The sequence below is a fragment of the Ahaetulla prasina genome, chromosome 1 (genome assembly GCF_028640845.1).
Source record: "Ahaetulla prasina isolate Xishuangbanna chromosome 1, ASM2864084v1, whole genome shotgun sequence".
Lineage (NCBI taxonomy): Eukaryota > Metazoa > Chordata > Lepidosauria > Squamata > Colubridae > Ahaetulla > Ahaetulla prasina.
The window spans coordinates 15,411,703-15,431,751 of NC_080539.1; the positions used below are offsets into that span (position 1 = coordinate 15,411,703).

Genomic DNA, 20,049 nt, shown 5'->3' on the forward strand with positions numbered 1-20,049 from the left:
ACAAGTCCTTAAGAAAGTTTTGCTCCTATAGATCTACGTCAAACATTTTTTTGCTTTGCTCTCCCTGTTGGATTTAGCTTCAGAGCACTCTCACTTTCAGCTTTAGGTTTAACTGTATTGAAACGCACAGGGACAGTTTTCCATATGCTGTGTCCAGTGAGCAGTTTCTCCATAGTTAATGTGGCATCGTTGCCGCCAATCGAAGGAGATTACAGAGGTGCATTGTGAGGCTTTCAAGTTAACTGGTCTACAAATAGGTTCCAGCACTAAGCAGAATCTGGTTAGTACTTCACTGGGAGGCCACTGAAGGTTGTAGCTGAACTGGAAAGAAAACAATAGCAAAGTTTCTGCATTGTGCCAAATAATCCCACATGGCTGTTGTAACCGGTGACTGAGCTTGACAGGAGGCAGACTTTAACTTAAAACACTGCAAGTTGGAAATCACTGGAAAACTTTGTATTGTACCCCGGCTCCATTCAAGGCATTCCTGTCCAAGACGAATAAAGATGAACCTTGCTTAATATGGGACTTTATAGTGCAAGATATCGTGCAGACCCCTTTGTTGTTGTTAGTTGTGAAGTTGTGTCTGACCCATCGCGACCCCATGGACAACGTTCCTCCAGACCTTCCTGTCTTCTACCATCCTCTGGATTCCATTTAAGCTCACGCCGACTGCTTCAGTGACTCCATCCATCCACCTCGTCATTTGTCATCCCCTTCTTCTTTTGCCCTCTGTCAGACTACCTCTGATTATAGCTAAGAAAGAAAACACCTTGACTTCATTTGAATTAAAGACAAGTACTTTTACTAGCTACAGTCATGATGGCAGCGTATAAAGTTGGATCTGAGACAGAATAAGGCTAACACATCATATCCCCCCCAATTGTCCCTCCTCCTTCAGGAGGTCAGGCTGGTCTGGTCCAATGCCAACTCCTTCTCGGCCCCTCGTGGTAATCTTCTTCCACAGGTCTCTAGTTGTCAGTCATTCGAGGAATGCAGTTTCAGTTGGGAAAAACCCGCGTTATTCATCCTCAGCCGTTAATCCCCCCCCCACAAGGTTATGTCAGCCGACACTCATAATAGGCTCCCTTCCCCTACCCTGTACAGTGATATGATACATCTGATTCCTATAATTGTTAGATAATACAGCATAAACATTTCACATTCTATCTACTGCTATAAACTATTCAAAAGTATACGAAGATTAGAGCGGAGGCTGACATTCGGCCCTCCTGCAACAAGGACGTCAGTCCTAGAAAGGAAAAAGAGAAGTTAGGGTTTGTCAGGATATTTTTTATAGAATTGTGCTATCTTTTCAGAAGCCCGAACATCTTCTTTGTTTACCCATTCAGCTTGGGACAAGGGGAAGTGTTTCCAAGCAACGAGATATTGAATTCTATTTCTATGTTTCCGTGAATCTAATATTTCTTTAATTTCAAAATGCTGTTCTCCCTCTATGAGAATAGGTATAGGAGGGGGTGTATGGGTCGCACGGAGAGTGGAAGTATGCTCTGGTTTTAACAAGCTCACATGGAAAACGGGGTGAATTCGTCTAAGTGTTTTTGGCAAGTCCAGTTGTACAGTCACGGGGTTGATGATTTTCACTATGGAGAAAGGTCCCACATATTTGGGTCCAAGTTTTTTAGATTTTTGGGTGGTTTGAAGATATTTTGTGGAAAGGTAAACTTTATCACCCACTTTGTATTTGTTCTCAGGGGATCTTTTCTTATCTGCTTGTTGTTTATGTGCACGGTGAGCATCGTCAATTGCCTTGAGAGTCATTTTCCAGGTGCTTTGTATTTGATCTATCCATTCTGACAAAGAGGAAACTGTGGTTTCTTCTTTTGGAAGTTCAGAGATAGGTACAAAATCTTGACCTGAAGCTATTTTAAAAGGAGTAAATCCGGTGCTACTATGAACTGAGTTGTTATAGGCAACCTCAGCGAAAGGTAAGAGGTCTGCCCAATTGTCCTGCTGGTAATTAATATAACAACGTAAATATTGTTCTAGTACAGAGTTCGAACGTTCACAACTTCCATTGGTCTGGGGATGATGGGCGGAGCTTAATCCCTGGGCGGAGCCAATAAGTCGTAAAAATTCTTTCCAAAAGTGAGAAGTGAATTGAACTCCTCGATCTGAAATAATGCGGTCAGGAACTCCGTGGAGTCTATAAATGTGTTGTACAAACAATTTTGCTAGGGTCTTTGAGGAGGGTATTTTTGAACATGGAATAAAATGGACTTGTTTGGAGAAAAGGTCAGTTACAACCCATATAACTGTATTGCCTGCGCTTTCAGGTAGTTCCACTATGAAATCCATGGATATTTCTTTCCATGGGGTTCCTGGCCTGGCTACCGTTTGTAGTAGTCCAGGAGGCTTTCCAGGAGGTCTTTTTGACAATGCGCAAATAGGGCAACTTGCTACATATGCTTGTACATCCTTTTTAAGACTTGGCCACCAGAATTGTCTTTTAAGAAGATGTAAGGTTTTTACAAATCCAAAGTGTCCTGCCATTTTGGCATCATGGCAACGTAGTAGGATGGTTTCTCTGAGTGAGAGAGGAACGTATAGTTTTGTTCCAATCCAAGCTAGTCCATCACGGAGTGTGCATTCATGGGAATGCGCTAAGTACCAGTCATCGGTGTTTAAAGCGTCTTTAAATGACTTGGTTAGTTCATCTGGGAGAGAGGATTCGGGTTTGGAGTGGCTTCTAGTTATAGCTGGAGCTGCCAACTGTTGCACGGGAAGTATTGGCTGAACTACCTCGGAGCGAGTGCAATTGTATTGGGGCAACCGTGAGAGAGCATCTGCTAAGAAGTTTTTTCCTCCCGGAATGTAATGTAAGGTGAAATTAAAACGGTTAAAATATTGAGCCCAGCGGGCTTGTTTAGGTGAAAGTTTTCTAGGAGTTTTTAGGGCCTCTAGATTTTTGTGGTCAGTCCAAACTTCAAAGGATGATTTGAACCTTCTAAGAAATGTCTCCATGTTCGTAAGGCCCAATGAACTGCAAATGCTTCCTTTTCCCAAATAGCCCATCGTCTTTCAGTTTCAGTCAATTTCCGAGAAGTGAAAGCACAGGGTTGTAGTTTACCATCAGGATTGTTTTGGAGCAAAACGGCTCCGACTGCTACATCACTGGCATCTGCTTGTATTACAAAAGGAACATTCATGTCGGGGTGTTTCAAAATTGGTTCGGCAGCAAAGAGTCGTTTCAATTTTTCAAATGCTGCTTGACATTCCATTGTCCATTCGAGGGGCAGTGATGGTTTGGGTTTAGTGTCTCCTTTAGTTTTTAGGAGGTTGGTGATTGGCAAAGCAATTTGAGCAAAGGAGGGGATGAATTGACGGTAGAAATTTGCGAATCCTAAAAAACTTTGCAGCTGTTTGCGGGTGCGTGGGGGGGCCCATTCCAAAACAGCTTTCACCTTTTCTGGATCCATTTCCAATCCATCCGCTGAAATGCGATACCCTAAGTAGTCTATTTTAGTTTGATGGAAATCACATTTGGATAGCTTGCAATACAGTTCAGCAGATAATAACTTTTTGAGAACTGCTCTTACTAGTTTAATATGTTCTTCCATAGTTTCTGTATAGATGAGTATGTCGTCAAGGTAGACAAGAACCCCTTTGAACAAATGCTGATGGAGTATTTCATTTATCAGTTGCATAAAAACTGCAGGCGCCCCCTGTAGACCAAAAGGCAGTACTCGAAACTGGAAACACCCTAGTGGACAGTTGAAAGCGGTTTTCCATTCATCCCCCTCCTTTATACGGACTCTGTAGTAAGCTTCTCGCAGGTCCAATTTGGTGAAGAACTTCCCCTTCGCTAAGTGTGCTAACATATCTTTCATGAGCGGCATGGGGTATATGTTTTCGGCGCACACTGCGTTTAAATTTCTATAGTCAACTATCAGACGAAATGAGCCGTCTTTCTTTTCCCGGAACATCACAGGTGCGGCCACGCGAGGCCTAGCTGGTTGGATAAAGCCCCGCTCTAGGTTTTTGTCTATGAACTTTCGCAGCTCTCCCAATTCCTTTTGGGTCATGGGGTAAGCTTTTGGTTTTGGAAGTTTTACCCCCGGTAGGATGTCGATGGCACAATCAATAGGCCTATGGGGAGGTAGAACGTCTGATGCTTTCTCACTAAAGACTTCCCGCAGGTCCCAGTACTCCTTAGGTATCCTTTCCTCCCCATCTATCCGTTCAACCATTGCCCCCCACTTATCTTGGAGCATGGCCATAGTCTGACTCTTCTTGGATCCCCCTTTTCCTCCTTTTAACGCTCTTGAGCGGAACCGTAAGACTCCCGTTCTCCAGTTAATATGGGGGTTCCATTTCCGCAACCATGACAGTCCTAGTACCAAAGGTTGGTCCATTCCAGGGGCTACTATGAAGTTTAAAATCTCGCGATGGTCTCCAATTTCCATTTCTATGGGTTCTGTTACGAAATGGGCGGGTCCTCCCCCTGCCACACTGCCATCCAACTGGGCAAATGCTATGGGCCTGCTTAGGGTTCTCAACCTTAGTTCCATTTTTTCTACTAGTTCGGGACTGATCATGCACCTAGTACATCCCGAATCTAATAATGCTAACATTTCCCCCTTGTTGCCCGAGGAGGGAACATGCAGGTTGACTGGAATGTCCAAGGGGCCCCGTGCCCAACTCACCAGAAAGTCTTCGTCGGACTCCGATGTGGTTTTGCTGTCATCAGTGTCGGTCGACGCTTCGCGGTCCTCCTGGATGGGCGTGCCCTTCTTGGCAATGCCGTCCTCCACTTTTGCCGGTTTTCGCGCCTTAGCAGTTGGTTTCACTGCTTCCTTCCCACCACCAGGGGTCGTGCTTGGAACCAACTTCACTCGACAGTCGGCTGCCCGATGGCCCTCTTTTCCACATCTGTAGCACGCAGTCGATCGTTGTCTCCCTCCCTCTGGTCTAGGCGTGTCCCTTGGGGGCCACCCAGGAGAATGGGCCGGGTACGGTCTTCCAGTGCGCTGCCTTCTGCTACGGTCCTTCGCTAGTTCAATTTCCATCTCTGCTGCCAGGGTATACCAGCCATACAATGTGGTTGGAGACGCTCGTGCCGGCACAGTTCATAGAGATCTCCATTCAGGCCCTCTTTGTAAAAGTCGACCAGGATCACCTCCGACCACCCTCTCATCAAGGGGACTAGATCACTGAATTCCTGGGTATAATCAGCCACCGGTCTCCTCCCTTGCCTGATGGTTTTCATTCGACCTTTGGCCTTCTGCTCCGCCAGGGGGTCCTCAAACCTCCTCCTTAGTGCCGTAATAAAATGCTCGTAATTTTGCAGTAGGGGGGAGTGGTTTTTATACAGCGACACAAACCATGCAGCTGCTCTTCCGGTCAAATTGTGGGTCACAGCTCTAACTTGTGCTGCCTGTGACCAATAATCTCCCAGTCTAACATGTGGTCATTCACTATCGCCAGGAACAATTCCAGCTCCTTCGCATCTCCATCAAATTTTTCTAATATGGGGAATTTTGGCTTTTCCTTCCCCTCGCAGCCTTGCTTGGTCAGCAGGTGGCGCCCCACATCCAATTCAGCTTCCTCTGGGAGAGGGTTCGTGGCTCTGGCTCTTGAAATCTCTCTGCCCAGGGAATCTCCTCCAGCTGGCCCCCTTGTGTCATCTTCCTCCTCTTCTCCCTCCCCCCAGGAGGCCCGGGTCGGGGTTCCATACCTTTGACGGGCTGCTTGCCTTACTTTCACTTCACGGAAAAGACGCAAGGCTTCCTCTAACTGGAGCTTGTCCTTTATCTCTTGCTCTCCCTGCCAATCCGAAAGCCTAAACTTCTCTTTTTTCTTCCTTTTTGTCACTCCAGAGGGAAGCTCTTCTGTGTCTGGTTTCCAACTTTTATCTTCCAGCTGTAGTTGTTCCATCCACCGATCTCTGCAATCTTCCAGCTCAGGGTTAAAAGTGGCAGCAGGAATTCCTCCGGACGCCTCCCCCGATTCAGCCAGCGTCTGGCTCTCCTCACATTTTAAACTCTCCTCCTCGGTATTGCGGTTGCAATCCTGGTTAGAAGACATGCTGTGAGATCCAACTTAATGTCAGACTACCTCTGATTATAGCTAAGAAAGAAAACACCTTGACTTCATTTGAATTAAAGACAAGTACTTTTACTAGCTACAGTCATGATGGCAGCGTATAAAGTTGGATCTGAGACAGAATAAGGCTAACACATCATATCCCCCCCAATTGTCCCTCCTCCTTCAGGAGGTCAGGCTGGTCTGGTCCAATGCCAACTCCTTCTCGGCCCCTCGTGGTAATCTTCTTCCACAGGTCTCTAGTTGTCAGTCATTCGAGGAATGCAGTTTCAGTTGGGAAAAACCCGCGTTATTCATCCTCAGCCGTTAATCCCCCCCCCACAAGGTTATGTCAGCCGACACTCATAATAGGCTCCCTTCCCCTACCCTGTACAGTGATATGATACATCTGATTCCTATAATTGTTAGATAATACAGCATAAAGGTTTCACATTCTATCTACTGCTATAAACTATTCAAAAGTATACGAAGATTAGAGCGGAGGCTGACACCCTCAATCTTTCCCAGCATTAGGCACTTCTCCAGTGAGTCCTTCCTTCTCATTAGGTGGCTAAAGTATTTGAGTTTCATCTTCAGGATCTGGCCTTCTAAAGAGCAGTCAGGGTTGATCTCCTCTAGGACTGACCCGTTTGATCACTTTGCAGATATTCAAGAGATTAACAGAATTGGAAGGGACCTTGCACGCCATCAAGTCCAACCCCCTACCCAAGCAGGAGACCCTACATCTGCCTCTACCTAGGATCAAACTCACAACCTCCTGATTGTGAGGCAAGAGCTCCAGCAGTCCAAGGGACTCGCAGGAGTCTTCTCCAGCACCATAATTCAATTCTTTGGTGCTCAGCCCTTCTTATGGTCCAACTTTCACAGCAATGCATTGCAACTGGGAAAACCATAGCCTTGACTAGACGCACTTTAGTTGGCAGGGTGATGTCTCTGCTTTTTAGAACGCTGTCTAGATTTGCCATAGTTTTCCTCCCCAGGAGCAAGCATCTTTTAATTTCTTGGCTGCAGTCCCCATCTGCGGTGATTTTGGAGCCCAGGAAAATAAAACCTGTCACTACCTCCATTTCTTCCCATCTATTTGCCAGGAATTGAGAGGCCCAGATGCCATGATCTTAGTTTTCTTAATGTTGCGTTTCAAGCCAACTTTGCACTCTCCTTCTTCACCTGGTTAATTCAATAATCAGGTCAAGGCCATTGTGCAGATGCAGCCTATATTTTAGTGACGGTTGTGGAGCTACTGACTGAAGGGGAGGGACCCCTGCTAGTGGGAGTAAAGAAACATTCCAGCTTAGAGTCTGCTTGAGGGAGGAAAGATCTAAGATCAAATCTTTAGGTTTAGATCTCTCTGCCTTTTCCCAAGGGAGGACAGATAGTCTAGCAAGATTCTTGTAATATAGGTGATCAGCAATAAAATATCTGTTCGGGCCTATCCACAAGTGGTTCTGTTTGCTTGCGCCTGACAGTGACCTCTTTTTAATATGAATAACCATGTTCTACTCTTGGCCCAAGTTTAGTATTAGTATGAATATTAGGAAAAGTAACAACAATAAGAAAAGCATGATGTTGAGAAGAAAGAGAGAGGCACCAAAAGAAGAGAATATTTGTACTTCAAAGGAACCGTGGAGGGTTTTGGTGCTCTCAGAGTGTGGTTATTTTCTTGCAAATATTTCATTGCCCAATCGGGTAACATCGTTAGTGGACTGCAGAAACATCTGCAACAAACTGCACCCCTGTTTGGTTTGGTGGCAGCAGTGCCTCAGATAGAAAGTCCCTCCAGAAAGTGGTAAGGACAGCCGAGAAGATTATAGGAAACTCCCTTCCCGTTATTCAGGATACTGCTTATAAGCGCTATGTGCTTAGAGCTCAAAGCATTGTTAGAGACACCCACTTTATTAGTCTGTTTCTGTTGCTTCCCGCTGGGAGGAGATTTCAAAGTATTTCTAGCAGGACTCCCCGATTCTGTAACAGCTTTGTTCCCTATGCCATCTGTCTGGTAAACTCGCAAGATTTGTTTTTCTCGCCATGTACATGTTTATATCCGAACTAGACTGTGTTGTTTCTCTGGGTCATATAATATATGTGGGTATATACTTATTTATTTATTTAGTCATGTTTACATAGTGTACATTGGAGGTGGAGACCCTCTGAGGGCTGTATGCAACATAATTTCATTTTAATGTATGCCGATTAGTGTACATTCCAAGTGACAATAAAGTTATACTAAGTTCTAAGAAAACAACAAGCTCAGAGACCACCAGGGACCTCAAAGAGAGATGAGAGGGAGGGAAGGAGGGAGAGAGACTTGTCGTGTCCCATTCCTCCGCTGACGACCGGGTCAGGGAAATCCGAATCAGGTGTGCCTCTGCAGCTCTGTCAAAGTTGCTAAGGTTGAATACGACTGGCTTAGAATGTCTTTAGTATCTAGTGTATCAGACAATGCATAGTTGGAAAAAACTAAATCAATGAAAAAGGACTAGATCTATCATTGTGAACCTGTTGGATCTGCCAGAGAGGTTCCTCTGAAGGTGCTTACCTTCTCAAAAATCTGTTTACAGTATGAAGATTACCGGACAGCACCACCTTCATCCGTCTCTTCGTCAAATTTATAAAACACGTGTTCTTGGAAATTGGATTTGAGTCCCACCCTGGTTGGCTTTAGAAGGCCTGTCTTTTGAAACATCTCTTTAACCATTCATCTGATTCAGTTAATAAGTTTATTTTTTATTTTTTTGTTTGACTTAAGATACAAGCCTCCTTACTTTATAGAAAGATTGATTATGGATCAATGAGGCAAAGGACTATGTAAGCTAGCAAAAGGAGACTGTGAGAGAGACTGTGATGGAATATGCACCTAGGGTAGCAATGGGAAGTTTTGGCAACACAGATTTTTCCCAAAGAGAGGCCCCGATTAAGAGACTGTGCTGTCCGAGCTGAATGGAGGAGGAGGGAAGACATTCAAGTTATACACATCCTAGAATCTCTCAGGATATACTGTATCAAGTGGGTGAGAAGGTTATAGCTTTAGTCTGGCAAGATTCTGTCCATAGAATAGAATAGAATAGAATAGAATAGAATAGAATAGAATAGAATAGAATAGAATAGAATAGAATAGAATAGAATATTGGACACACAAGGAATTTGTCTTGGTGCATATGCTCTCAGTGTACATAAAAGAAAAGATACGTTCATCAAGGTACAACATTTACAACACAATTGATGGTCAATATATCAATATAAATCATAAGGATTGCCAGCAACAAGTTATAGTCATACAGTCATAAATGGAAAGAGATTGGTGATGGGAACTATGAGAAGATTAATAGTAATGCAGATTCAGTAAATAGTTTGACAGTGTTGATGGAATTATTTGTTTAGCAGAGTGATGGCCTTTGGGAAAAAACTGTTCTTGTGTCTAGTTGTTCTGGTGTGCAGTGCTCTATAGCGTCGTTTTGAGGGTAGGAGTTGAAACAGTTTATGTCCAGGATGCGAGGAGTCTGTAAATATTTTCACGGCCTTCTTCTTGATTTGTGCAGTATACAGGTCCTCAATGGAAGGCAGGTTGGTAGCAATTATTTTTTCTGCAGTTCTAATTATACTCTGAAGTCTGTGTCTTTCTTGTTGGGTTGCAGAACCAAACCAGACAGTTATAGAGGTACAAATGACAGACTCATTGGCTGTAAGCAAATAAAAGATTGAATTTGATTGGATTTTGCTGGGTCATCTTTGGGTTTGGGCTTGACAAAACGTAAAGGACTGCAAGGTTGATGTCTATGGAGATTCTCCGTCGTCCAGGTCATGGTTGTCCCAGAGGTGCTTTTCAAGAGGCAACTGGAATGAGCTGAAGGATGCTTCTTAGATGAGAAGTGAAACGCCTTTAAAGAAAAACCAGAAAGTCCAGTTGCCTCTTGAAAAGAGCACCTTTGGGACTGCAAGGTTGGGAGGAATGGCACAAAACAGTAAGAACCAGGGCAGGCAATTTGAATCGATGAGCACATCTGGAAACTTAAGAGGTTTATAGGAGATGACCAGGCTGAACCTAAACGCATCATCAGTCTGGAATACCTAGAAATCTAAGAGAAATCTAAACCCAGCCCCCCCTAGAAGTCTATTGACTCTTAGATAATGTAATACCAATTCACATTGACTGTTGGTAGGTCAGATTCTTGTACTGTATAGGTTGCATGGAATAAATTTGCTGTGCTTTCAAACTCTATCCTGGCTCCTTATTTCTTGTACCTTTCAAGGTTGTTTAGGCATTCTTCTATAATAAAAGAAGGCCCTTCTTTATGTGTTGTGCCTCGTCCTCCCTCCTCTCCTCAGCCAGGCCCCTCCCGCCTACACTCGGGCCTGTTATCAGGCTTGGAGTCTGATAATAAAGGTGAACGGCCTGTCATGCCTCCAGCCCCCAGCCCTGGCCCCATGCCCGGACAGGATGTCAGGAATGAACAAACAAACTTCACTCCTACAGCGTGTAAGCAGGGAGCCAGCCACGTGGTGGAATTACCGACAGCAGATCCAGCTGAAGGGAATTCACAGTGGGAGGATCCTCGCTTCCGGAGATCTGAGAGGCGATGCCAGCAGCAGGAAGGGAGGGGCAGGCCTGGATAAATGCTGAGTCATGGAGCCACACCCCTCAGCCTATATAAAGGACCTGCTTGTGGCATTCCAACCTTGAGTCAAGCAAAGTCTCATCTAGTTTGCTGAAGTCACAACTTGGACTCCTGCCTGCCCTGAGAAACCTGGAAGGAATTTGGCAAAGCTGCAGAGGCTTCATGGCCACGCTTAATATGGACTTCCTAGACCCGGTCGTCGGAGGGGGAGGGGGACACGACATTATGCTTTTTTTTTAAATAGGTCTTTGTCCATGGAATTCTTTTCCGCTTGGTCTACTTTCTCTTTTTAAACAAGTCCTTAAGAAAGTTTTGCTCCTATAGATCTACGTCAAACATTTTTTTGCTTTGCTCTCCCTGTTGGATTTAGCTTCAGAGCACTCTCACTTTCAGCTTTAGGTTTAACTGTATTGAAATGCACAGGGACAGTTTTCCATATGCTGTATCCAGTGAGCAGTTTCTCCATAGTTAATATGGCATCGTTGCAGCCAATCGAAGGAGATTACAGAGGTGCATTGTGAGGCTTTCAAGTTAACTGGTCTACAAATAGGTTCCAGCACTAAGCAGAATCTGGTTAGTACTTCACTGGGAGGCCACTGAAGGTTGTAGCTGAACTGGAAAGAAAACAATAGCAAAGTTTCTGCATTGTGCCAAATAATCCCACATGGCTGTTGTAACCGGTGACTGAGCTTGACAGGAGGCAGACTTTAACTTAAAACACTGCAAGTTGGAAATCACTGGAAAACTTTGTATTGTACCCCGGCTCCATTCAAGGCATTCCTGTCCAAGACGAATAAAGATGAACCTTGCTTAATATGGGACTTTATAGTGCAAGATATCGTGCAGACCCCTTTGTTGTTGTTAGTTGTGAAGTTGTGTCCGACCCATCGCGACCCCATGGACAACGTTCCTCCAGACCTTCCTGTCTTCTACCATCCTCTGGATTCCATTTAAGCTCACGCCGACTGCTTCAGTGACTCCATCCATCCACCTCGTCATTTGTCATCCCCTTCTTCTTTTGCCCTCAATCTTTCCCAGCATTAGGCACTTCTCCAGTGAGTCCTTCCTTCTCATTAGGTGGCTAAAGTATTTGAGTTTCATCTTCAGGATCTGGCCTTCTAAAGAGCAGTCAGGGTTGATCTCCTCTAGGACTGACCCGTTTGATCACTTTGCAGATATTCAAGAGATTAACAGAATTGGAAGGGACCTTGCACGCCATCAAGTCCAACCCCCTACCCAAGCAGGAGACCCTACATCTGCCTCTACCTAGGATCAAACTCACAACCTCCTGATTGTGAGGCAAGAGCTCCAGCAGTCCAAGGGACTCGCAGGAGTCTTCTCCAGCACCATAATTCAATTCTTTGGTGCTCAGCCCTTCTTATGGTCCAACTTTCACAGCCATGCATTGCAACTGGGAAAACCATAGCCTTGACTAGACGCACTTTAGTTGGCAGGGTGATGTCTCTGCTTTTTAGAACGCTGTCTAGATTTGCCATAGTTTTCCTCCCCAGGAGCAAGCATCTTTTAATTTCTTGGCTGCAGTCCCCATCTGCGGTGATTTTGGAGCCCAGGAAAATAAAACCTGTCACTACCTCCATTTCTTCCCCATCTATTTGCCAGGAATTGAGAGGCCCAGATGCCATGATCTTAGTTTTCTTAATGTTGCGTTTCAAGCCAACTTTTGCACTCTCCTTCTTCACCTGGTTAATTCAATAATCAGGTCAAGGCCATTGTGCAGATGCAGCCTATATTTTAGTGACGGTTGTGGAGCTACTGACTGAAGGGGAGGGACCCCTGCTAGTGGGAGTAAAGAAACATTCCAGCTTAGAGTCTGCTTGAGGGAGGAAAGATCTAAGATCAAATCTTTAGGTTTAGATCTCTCTGCCTTTTCCCAAGGGAGGACAGATAGTCTAGCAAGATTCTTGTAATATAGGTGATCAGCAATAAAATATCTGTTCGGGCCTATCCACAAGTGGTTCTGTTTGCTTGCGCCTGACAGTGACCTCTTTTTAATATGAATAACCATGTTCTACTCTTGGCCCAAGTTTAGTATTAGTATGAATATTAGGAAAAGTAACAACAATAAGAAAAGCATGATGTTGAGAAGAAAGAGAGAGGCACCAAAAGAAGAGAATATTTGTACTTCAAAGGAACCGTGGAGGGTTTTGGTGCTCTCAGAGTGTGGTTATTTTCTTGCAAATATTTCATTGCCCAATCGGGTAACATCGTTAGTGGACTGCAGAAACATCTGCAACAAACTGCACCCCTGTTTGGTTTGGTGGCAGCAGTGCCTCAGATAGAAAGTCCCTCCAGAAAGTGGTAAGGACAGCCGAGAAGATTATAGGAAACTCCTTCCGTTATTCAGGATACTGCTTATAAGCGCTATGTGCTTAGAGCTCAAAGCATTGTTAGAGACACCCACTTTATTAGTCTGTTTCTGTTGCTTCCCGCTGGGAGGAGATTTCAAAGTATTTCTAGCAGGACTCCCCGATTCTGTAACAGCTTTGTTCCCTATGCCATCTGTCTGGTAAACTCGCAAGATTTGTTTTTCTCGCCATGTACATGTTTATATCCGAACTAGACTGTGTTGTTTCTCTGGGTCATATAATATATGTGGGTATATACTTATTTATTTATTTAGTCATGTTTACATAGTGTACATTGGAGGTGGAGACCCTCTGAGGGCTGTATGCAACATAATTTCATTTTAATGTATGCCGATTAGTGTACATTCCAAGTGACAATAAAGTTATACTAAGTTCTAAGAAAACAACAAGCTCAGAGACCACCAGGGACCTCAAAGAGAGATGAGAGGGAGGGAAGGAGGGAGAGAGACTTGTCGTGTCCCATTCCTCCGCTGACGACCGGGTCAGGGAAATCCGAATCAGGTGTGCCTCTGCAGCTCTGTCAAAGTCCTAGCAAAGTTCTCAAGGCAGGCAGGAGACCAGAAAGTGACTTCAGCAAGATAAGATAGACTTTGCCTGACTCAGAGAATGCCAGAAAGCAGATCCTTTATATAGGCCATGGGGTGTGGCTCCATGACTCAGCACTTATCCAGGCCTGCCCCTCCCTTCCTTCTGTTGCTGCCGCCTATCAATTCTTCTGAAGCGAGGGTCACTCCAGTCTGCAGCTGTTGGTAATTGACCTTCCTCAGGCTCACATGCTGTGGGGGAGGGGGAGGGGTCTAGTTGCTCCGTTTGCCTGGGCATGGAGCCAGAGCTGGGGGCTGGAGGTACTTCTTCCTCCTCAGCCTGTCTGGGCATGGAGCCAGGGCTGGGGCCGGGAGGCATACTAGGACATTCCTCAGCGTTCGGAAGCAGATAAGAAGGCCCCGGCTGCGGTGAAAGCGGGCGAGCCACAACAAGACTGGTCAAAGATCCTACTGTCACCTTTATAGGAATCTGAACGAACACTTAATGTTTAGTTAGGAGGTTACATGGATTGATTTTCAGTTTATCAGTCAATCTCTAAATACAAGTCAGTGTATAAATATACGTAGGACCTGCAAGAAAATGTCACAGTATGGAGAGGTCTTATTTTGGGCTGCAAACATCCAATTATAGCCTCCTTCAGACTGAAAAAATTTTTTTTCCTAATCCTGCCTTCTTCTGTATGGATGGTGCTTTTTATTTAGCATCTTATTGAGAGAGATAACTGTGATTTGTCCAGCTATGCTTGGGTATAAATAACACAACTATGTCCAAATTTTTCCAGTCCTGATCTTGACCTTCTTCTTATTCCATCTGATAGAGAGCGATCCGCGTCCGCAGCCACTCCATGGAAACCATGGTAGGAAGCCAGAAGAAGCACCAGTCTGGAGGAATCCCTGGGAGCTTGAGTGGCGGGATTGTGCACAACAGTGTTGAAGTAACCAAGACCACCTTCTCTGTAAGTGCCATGCAATTTAGAATGATTTAGCTCAGTCCAAAAGCAAGGGGTTCTCTGGCTGATTGCTGGATGGACGTGACCATGGTGGGCGTGGCCTAATTGGCCTCCTGCACCACAGCGGGGGTGGCGGCGTTTTTGCCTTCCCCAGGCTCCAGAGGCTTTCCTCGAGCCTCCAGTAGGGCGAAAATGGCCTCCTTAAGGCTCTGGAGGCCCTCTGGAGGCCGGAACTGACCCGAACATCTGATAGGCCCATTTTTCACCCTCCCCAACTCTTTGCACGCACCCTGCACATACCTGCATCCAAAAACGTGGGGATTCCTAGGAGGGGAGGGATGGGTGTGGCCAGCCAGGAGCGGGATTTGGGGGTTCTCCGAACTGCACTTAGTTAGAGGTTCTCCTGAACCCCTACAAACCCCCAGCATCCCACCCCTGGGGAAGGTGAATTCTGTGAATTTGGGCCAAAAATAAAATGGCCGTGCCTAGCATTGATTGGCTTTGGCCTGTGACATTTCAAAGACTACTTCTTTCTTTGTTTTAAATCTTGATTGCTCAACTCCATGAATTCTCCACATGCTTTTTCTTTCTGTACACATAAACACAGCATGATCTCTGCCTCAAGGTGATTACAGACTGAAAAGTGACATTGGATTATAGTAAGAAAGAAGCCAAATTCAATGGAAGGATGTATACGAATAGAATTTAAGAAAATACAGTGTACAGATAGTCCTCGACTTACAACCACAGTTGAGCCCAAAATTTCCGTTGCTAAGCAAGACAGTTGCTGTGAATTTTGCCCCATTTTATGACCTTTCTTGCCACAGATGTTAAGCAAATCACTGCAGTTGTCAAATTAGTAACACACAGTTCTTAAGCGAATTTGGCTTCCCCGTTGACTGCTTGTCAGAAAGTTGCCAAAGCTGGATCACATGACCTCAGGACACTGCAACCGTCATAAATATGAGCCGGTTGCCAAGTGTTCAAAATGTAACCATGGAGCTGCTGGAAAGGTCGTAACTGTGAAACACAAGTCATAAGTACTTTTTTTCAGTGCCGTTGTAACTTAGAAAAGTCACTAGACAAATGGTTGTTAATCAAGGACTAACTGTAGGGTAGTGGTTGAGGTGTTGAACTTGGATGAGTTATCTAGGTTCAAGCTGTCATTCAGTTACGGCAGCTTTGGATTGGCGACTCTCATTCTCTCTCAGCTCAGCTTTCCTCACAAGGATCTTGTGCTGCGGAATAGAATGAACAGAGAATTCCATGCAAGAAAATGTAGAACATACTGTATGTTTCAACACATTCTTTTGTCTCCCAAAATGGGGTGAAAATGTCTGTGCATCTTATAGACCAAATATTGCAGTAGCCCCGCCTACACATTGGCCGTTTTTTGGCCTCCACATGCCCTGTTTTTGGGCCTTTTTCAGGCCTTTTTTCGACCCATTTTTTCCAGGGAAAAAACAGGCTGAAAAAAGCCTTGAAAATGGGCTGAAAAAATCCTCAAAAATGGGCCGAAAAAAGCCTTGAAAATGGATAGAAAAAAGGCTGGAAAATGGCCGACAAAAGGCCCAGAAAAAGGGAGGCCAAAAACTATTTTTGGTTGTTTTCCTCTTCTAAATTTAGGTGCATCTGATAGTCAGGTGCGTCTTATAGTCCGAAAAATACGGTAGATGATTGCTGAGTATCTTTGCCCAGAACTTGGGATCAATTGTTTCTTTCTTCAGCCTCCATTAGCAGCAGCAACAGCCAAGAATCAATCAAGGAGTCCTATAAAGAGGCGATCGGGCTTATTTCCCCGTTTGCACACTGGATCCGAAAGCCAAGCAGAACCTCAGAGCCGATGGTAATTCCATAAATACGTGTTTATGCTTGGGGTGCCTTGAACTGGGGCCTTTGGAATGTTTTAGCTAGAGAAATGGCAGCTTTGGGGTGAGAGGGGAGCATTATTGTGTTGTAAAGAATCCTGCATGACATTGTTGTGGTCCGCCAGCAGCCTGCGGAGCTTGCAACAGAGTCGGACTAAGCGATGAGGCTGAGGAAATGCTTGGGCCAGTCCTGGAGGCTGGGGAATGCCCAGATGAGGGCTCTGAGTTGGAGGCTGAGGAGGGGCCAGGGCCATCGGGGAGTGAGGTGCAGACTCGAGAGCCTCCAGAAGCTGACAGTAGTGAGGCAAAGGAACAGGAGGAGTCTGTTCCTAATGCACGCATGAGAAGAACTGCCAGAAGGCAAGAGCAGTTAAAGCAAAGCAGACAACTCAGGAGTAGGGCCAAGAGATGATTGGCCCCTCCCATAAGGCTTAAAAGACCAGCAACAGCATTTGGGCTTTGCTGGGAAACAATGTTGATAGCTTCGTCTTGTTGCATTTGTTTTGTATGGGTGTCTTCTGAACTTTTGCCAAGAAAGGCCTTTGGCAGTTTGTCTAATTAGATCAAGGTTGGTGATAAGGCTGAGGAATTTGTGTTGGGAGGAATTTGCTTTAATTTAGTTGAACTACGCTGAGAATGAAGTAATTCTCAGCTGTTCGAATAAAGTTTGTTTACTTTACACTGACTGAGTTTCCTACTACCTACTGGGGCCTAGGTCACAACAGACATGCGGAAGATGGATAAGGATAAAATACTCCTTCCTGCCAAAGCCTATGACGAGGGTTTTCCCGTGAAATTGATTAGAAGGAGATTTGACTTTGTAAATATACAAATAGAATGAGGCTATTGCCTTATACACTGTAAGCCGCCCTGAGTCTTCGGAAAAGGGCGGGATATAAATGTAAAAAAATATAATAATTTTAAACAGGCAACTGATAAATCTCTAGAATTCATTGACACAAGTTGTGTTGGCTACAAACTTGGATTCAATTCAGAGAGGAATGGATAAAGGACAGGATTCATGAGGATGGGCCTGTCAAAGTTCAGTGTTACTGGGGAATGGAAGGATTCATGCTCCTTGCAGAACAAGGAGTAGGAATGGGAGTAGGAATGGATTTCCAGAGGGGAAAAAAAATTGGAGACTACAGGAACCAGGAGCACTACTCAGGTGACCCTGATGACACAGATCAACCTCCAAGAGCTTCAGTGACCCTCTAAAACAGGGGTCTCCAACCTTGGTCCCTTTCAGACTTGTGGACTTCAACACCCAGAGTTCCTCAGCCAGCTTTGCTGGCTGAGGGACTCTGGGAGTTGAAGTCCACAAGTCTGAAAGGGACCAAGGTTGGAGACCCCTGCTCTAAAAGGATGCAAATGACCAGCTATCTTTAAGGAGCTTCAATCAGGGGTGAAATCCAGCAGGTTCTGACAGGTTCTGTCAGGTTCAGTAATGGAAATTTTGAGCAGTTCGGAGAACCGGCAAATACTACCTCTGGCTGGCCCCAGAGTGGGGAGGGAATGGAGATTTTGCAATATCCTTCCGCCAGGAGTGGAGAGGGAATGGGGATTTTGTAGTATCCTTCCCCTGCCACGCCCACCAAGCCACACCACGCCCACCAAGCCACGCCCACAGAACCGATAGTAAAAAAAATTAGATTTCACCACCGGCTTAAACCTTTCCATTCCCCACCATCCTGTCAGAGCTGAAGACGCTTCTTGGATGAGAAGCGAAACATCTTCAGAAGAGAAAAGAAGAAAGTCCAGTTGCCTCATGAAAAAGCACCTTTGGGACAGCCATGACCTGGATGACTGAGAATCTCTGCAGACTTTTAAACCTCTCTGCAGGTTCCCAACCAATAATGGCACAGCCAAAAACTGGATGACAAGGCACTATTCCATTGAGAAAAAGATGCAGTCACCAGGTCTATTTTACTTTTTAATTTCTCTCCCTACTCCAAGGTTTTTAAAAGAAAGGGAAAAAAGATATCTGTCCTCATCTTCTTCAGAAATATCATACTTCTTTGTCTTCTGGTGGCTGAAAGACAAAGAAAGAAAGAAAGAAAACCAGAAGAAGAAAAAGTGTGACTCTTCTTTTTCATATATTCAGTATTTATTTTATTTATTTATTATTCAAATTTCTATACCGCCCTATCTCCCGAAGGACTCAGGGCGGTTTACAGCCTTATAAAACATAAAGTGTACAATAAATACATGTTAAAACAACATTTAAAAAACTTATTCCATTAGGCCAAATTTAAAACTATAGTTAAAAATACAAAACCCCATTTAAAAATAATTTTAAAATTAAACCCTAGGCCAGCCCTGCACAAATAAATATATGTGTCTTAAGCTCGTCTCTTTGCAGAGCTTAAGCTCTTAAGCTCGTGTCTTAAGCTCGTCTCTTCGCAGTCCCAGTCTCTTTGGTTCCTAGCTTTCAAATCTGGATTGTCCTAGATTTGTTGTATCAATTTGCAATGTGGAAAAGAAAGATACTCTGATAACTTTCCCTCTGAGGAGCCTCTAAACCACCCTCTTCCTATATCACAGTTTGAAAACTGGGACAACAGGATATTGGTGTCTTGAATATGAGGCTAGAAATAGATTGTCAGTGTAATGCAGATTTAAAGCTGCAAGGCTGTAAACCAGTGGTGAAATTCAATTTTTTTTTACTACTGGTTCTGTGGGCACGGCTTGGTGGGCGTGGTGTGGTGTGGCTTGCTGGGCGTGGCAGCGGAAGGATAGTGCAAAATCTCCATTTCCACCCCACTCCAGGGGAAGGATACTGCAAAATTCTCATTCCCTCCTTACTCCTGGGGGAAGAATATTGCAAAATCTCCATTCCCACCCAATGTCGAGGTTCCAGAAAAACCTCTTCTGCATGAAAAAAACTCTGAAGCCATTGTCTTTCAGAGTTCTTTACTAGCATGAGGAAACTGGCACACGATGAGTGAAATTCCAAAACTGAACTTCCGGATTCTTTTCCCAGTTATACAAACCCCAAGAGTCCCACCCCCATGACCCCTTTGCTGGTCACATGGTCCCACGTTCTCCCAGTTCATTCGAATATCTTCTCGCCACTCTTCCCGCAGATGTGAACACCATCCGACCTTGACCGCTTGAAGAATGTTACCATACCCCTCAACCCCCCTTCTTCCCCTCAGGGGAAAAATGTGGCAGCGTCTGGAACCCTAAAGTCTAGTATGGTTTCCAGGCCTGACACCCTAGTCTGGACCAGCCAGAGGTGGTATTTGCCGGTTCTTCTTGGTAGTTCCTTCATTAGGGTATAATTTTCTGCCTGATTGCTTGTCTGGTGTTAATCCCCGTTTATCTGGAGAAGATGTGCTGTAGTCTTGTTTCCTTCTTGGGTATTTTTTTTTATTGTGTCAGGTGTGCCTCCTTTCAATACTCAAGAAAGAAAAACCCCAACTCCACTGTTTTTAGAGATAGGTACTTTTACTGAGTATGAACTGAAAGCAACAAAATGAAAGCAAGCTCTGAGGCATTTGGCACGGAAATTACATATAGGAAAATATTTCCGAAGCCCTCCTCCCTTTGGTCCGGTCAGCCTTGTCCAATCCAGGTTCCCTTAGAGGTACGTGGTATGCATCATAAGATGGTTCTAT

General features: G+C 44.8%; 2 protein-coding genes across 3 annotated transcripts in view; one reads left to right on the top strand and one right to left on the bottom strand.

Annotated features, from left to right (window-relative positions):
- The window catches only part of RAP1GAP2 (RAP1 GTPase activating protein 2), a 356,373-nt gene that overhangs the window by 322,314 nt on the left and 14,010 nt on the right, over positions 1-20,049 (top strand). For both annotated transcript variants that reach the window (XM_058164269.1, XM_058164270.1), the window contains 2 exons: positions 14,430-14,567; positions 16,289-16,407. In XM_058164269.1, the coding sequence (XP_058020252.1) occupies positions 14,430-14,567; positions 16,289-16,407 (257 nt within the window). The remainder of the gene's footprint in view (positions 1-14,429; positions 14,568-16,288; positions 16,408-20,049) is intronic.
- Positions 758-5,059, bottom strand: LOC131188756 (probable ATP-dependent RNA helicase vasa-like). Its single transcript, XM_058164271.1, has 2 exons — positions 4,668-5,059; positions 758-1,252 (listed from the first exon to the last, which is right to left on the bottom strand). The coding sequence occupies exons 1-2, from the start codon at positions 5,028-5,030 to the stop codon at positions 1,247-1,249; spliced, it is 369 nt and encodes a 122-aa protein (XP_058020254.1). The 5' UTR covers positions 5,031-5,059; the 3' UTR covers positions 758-1,246.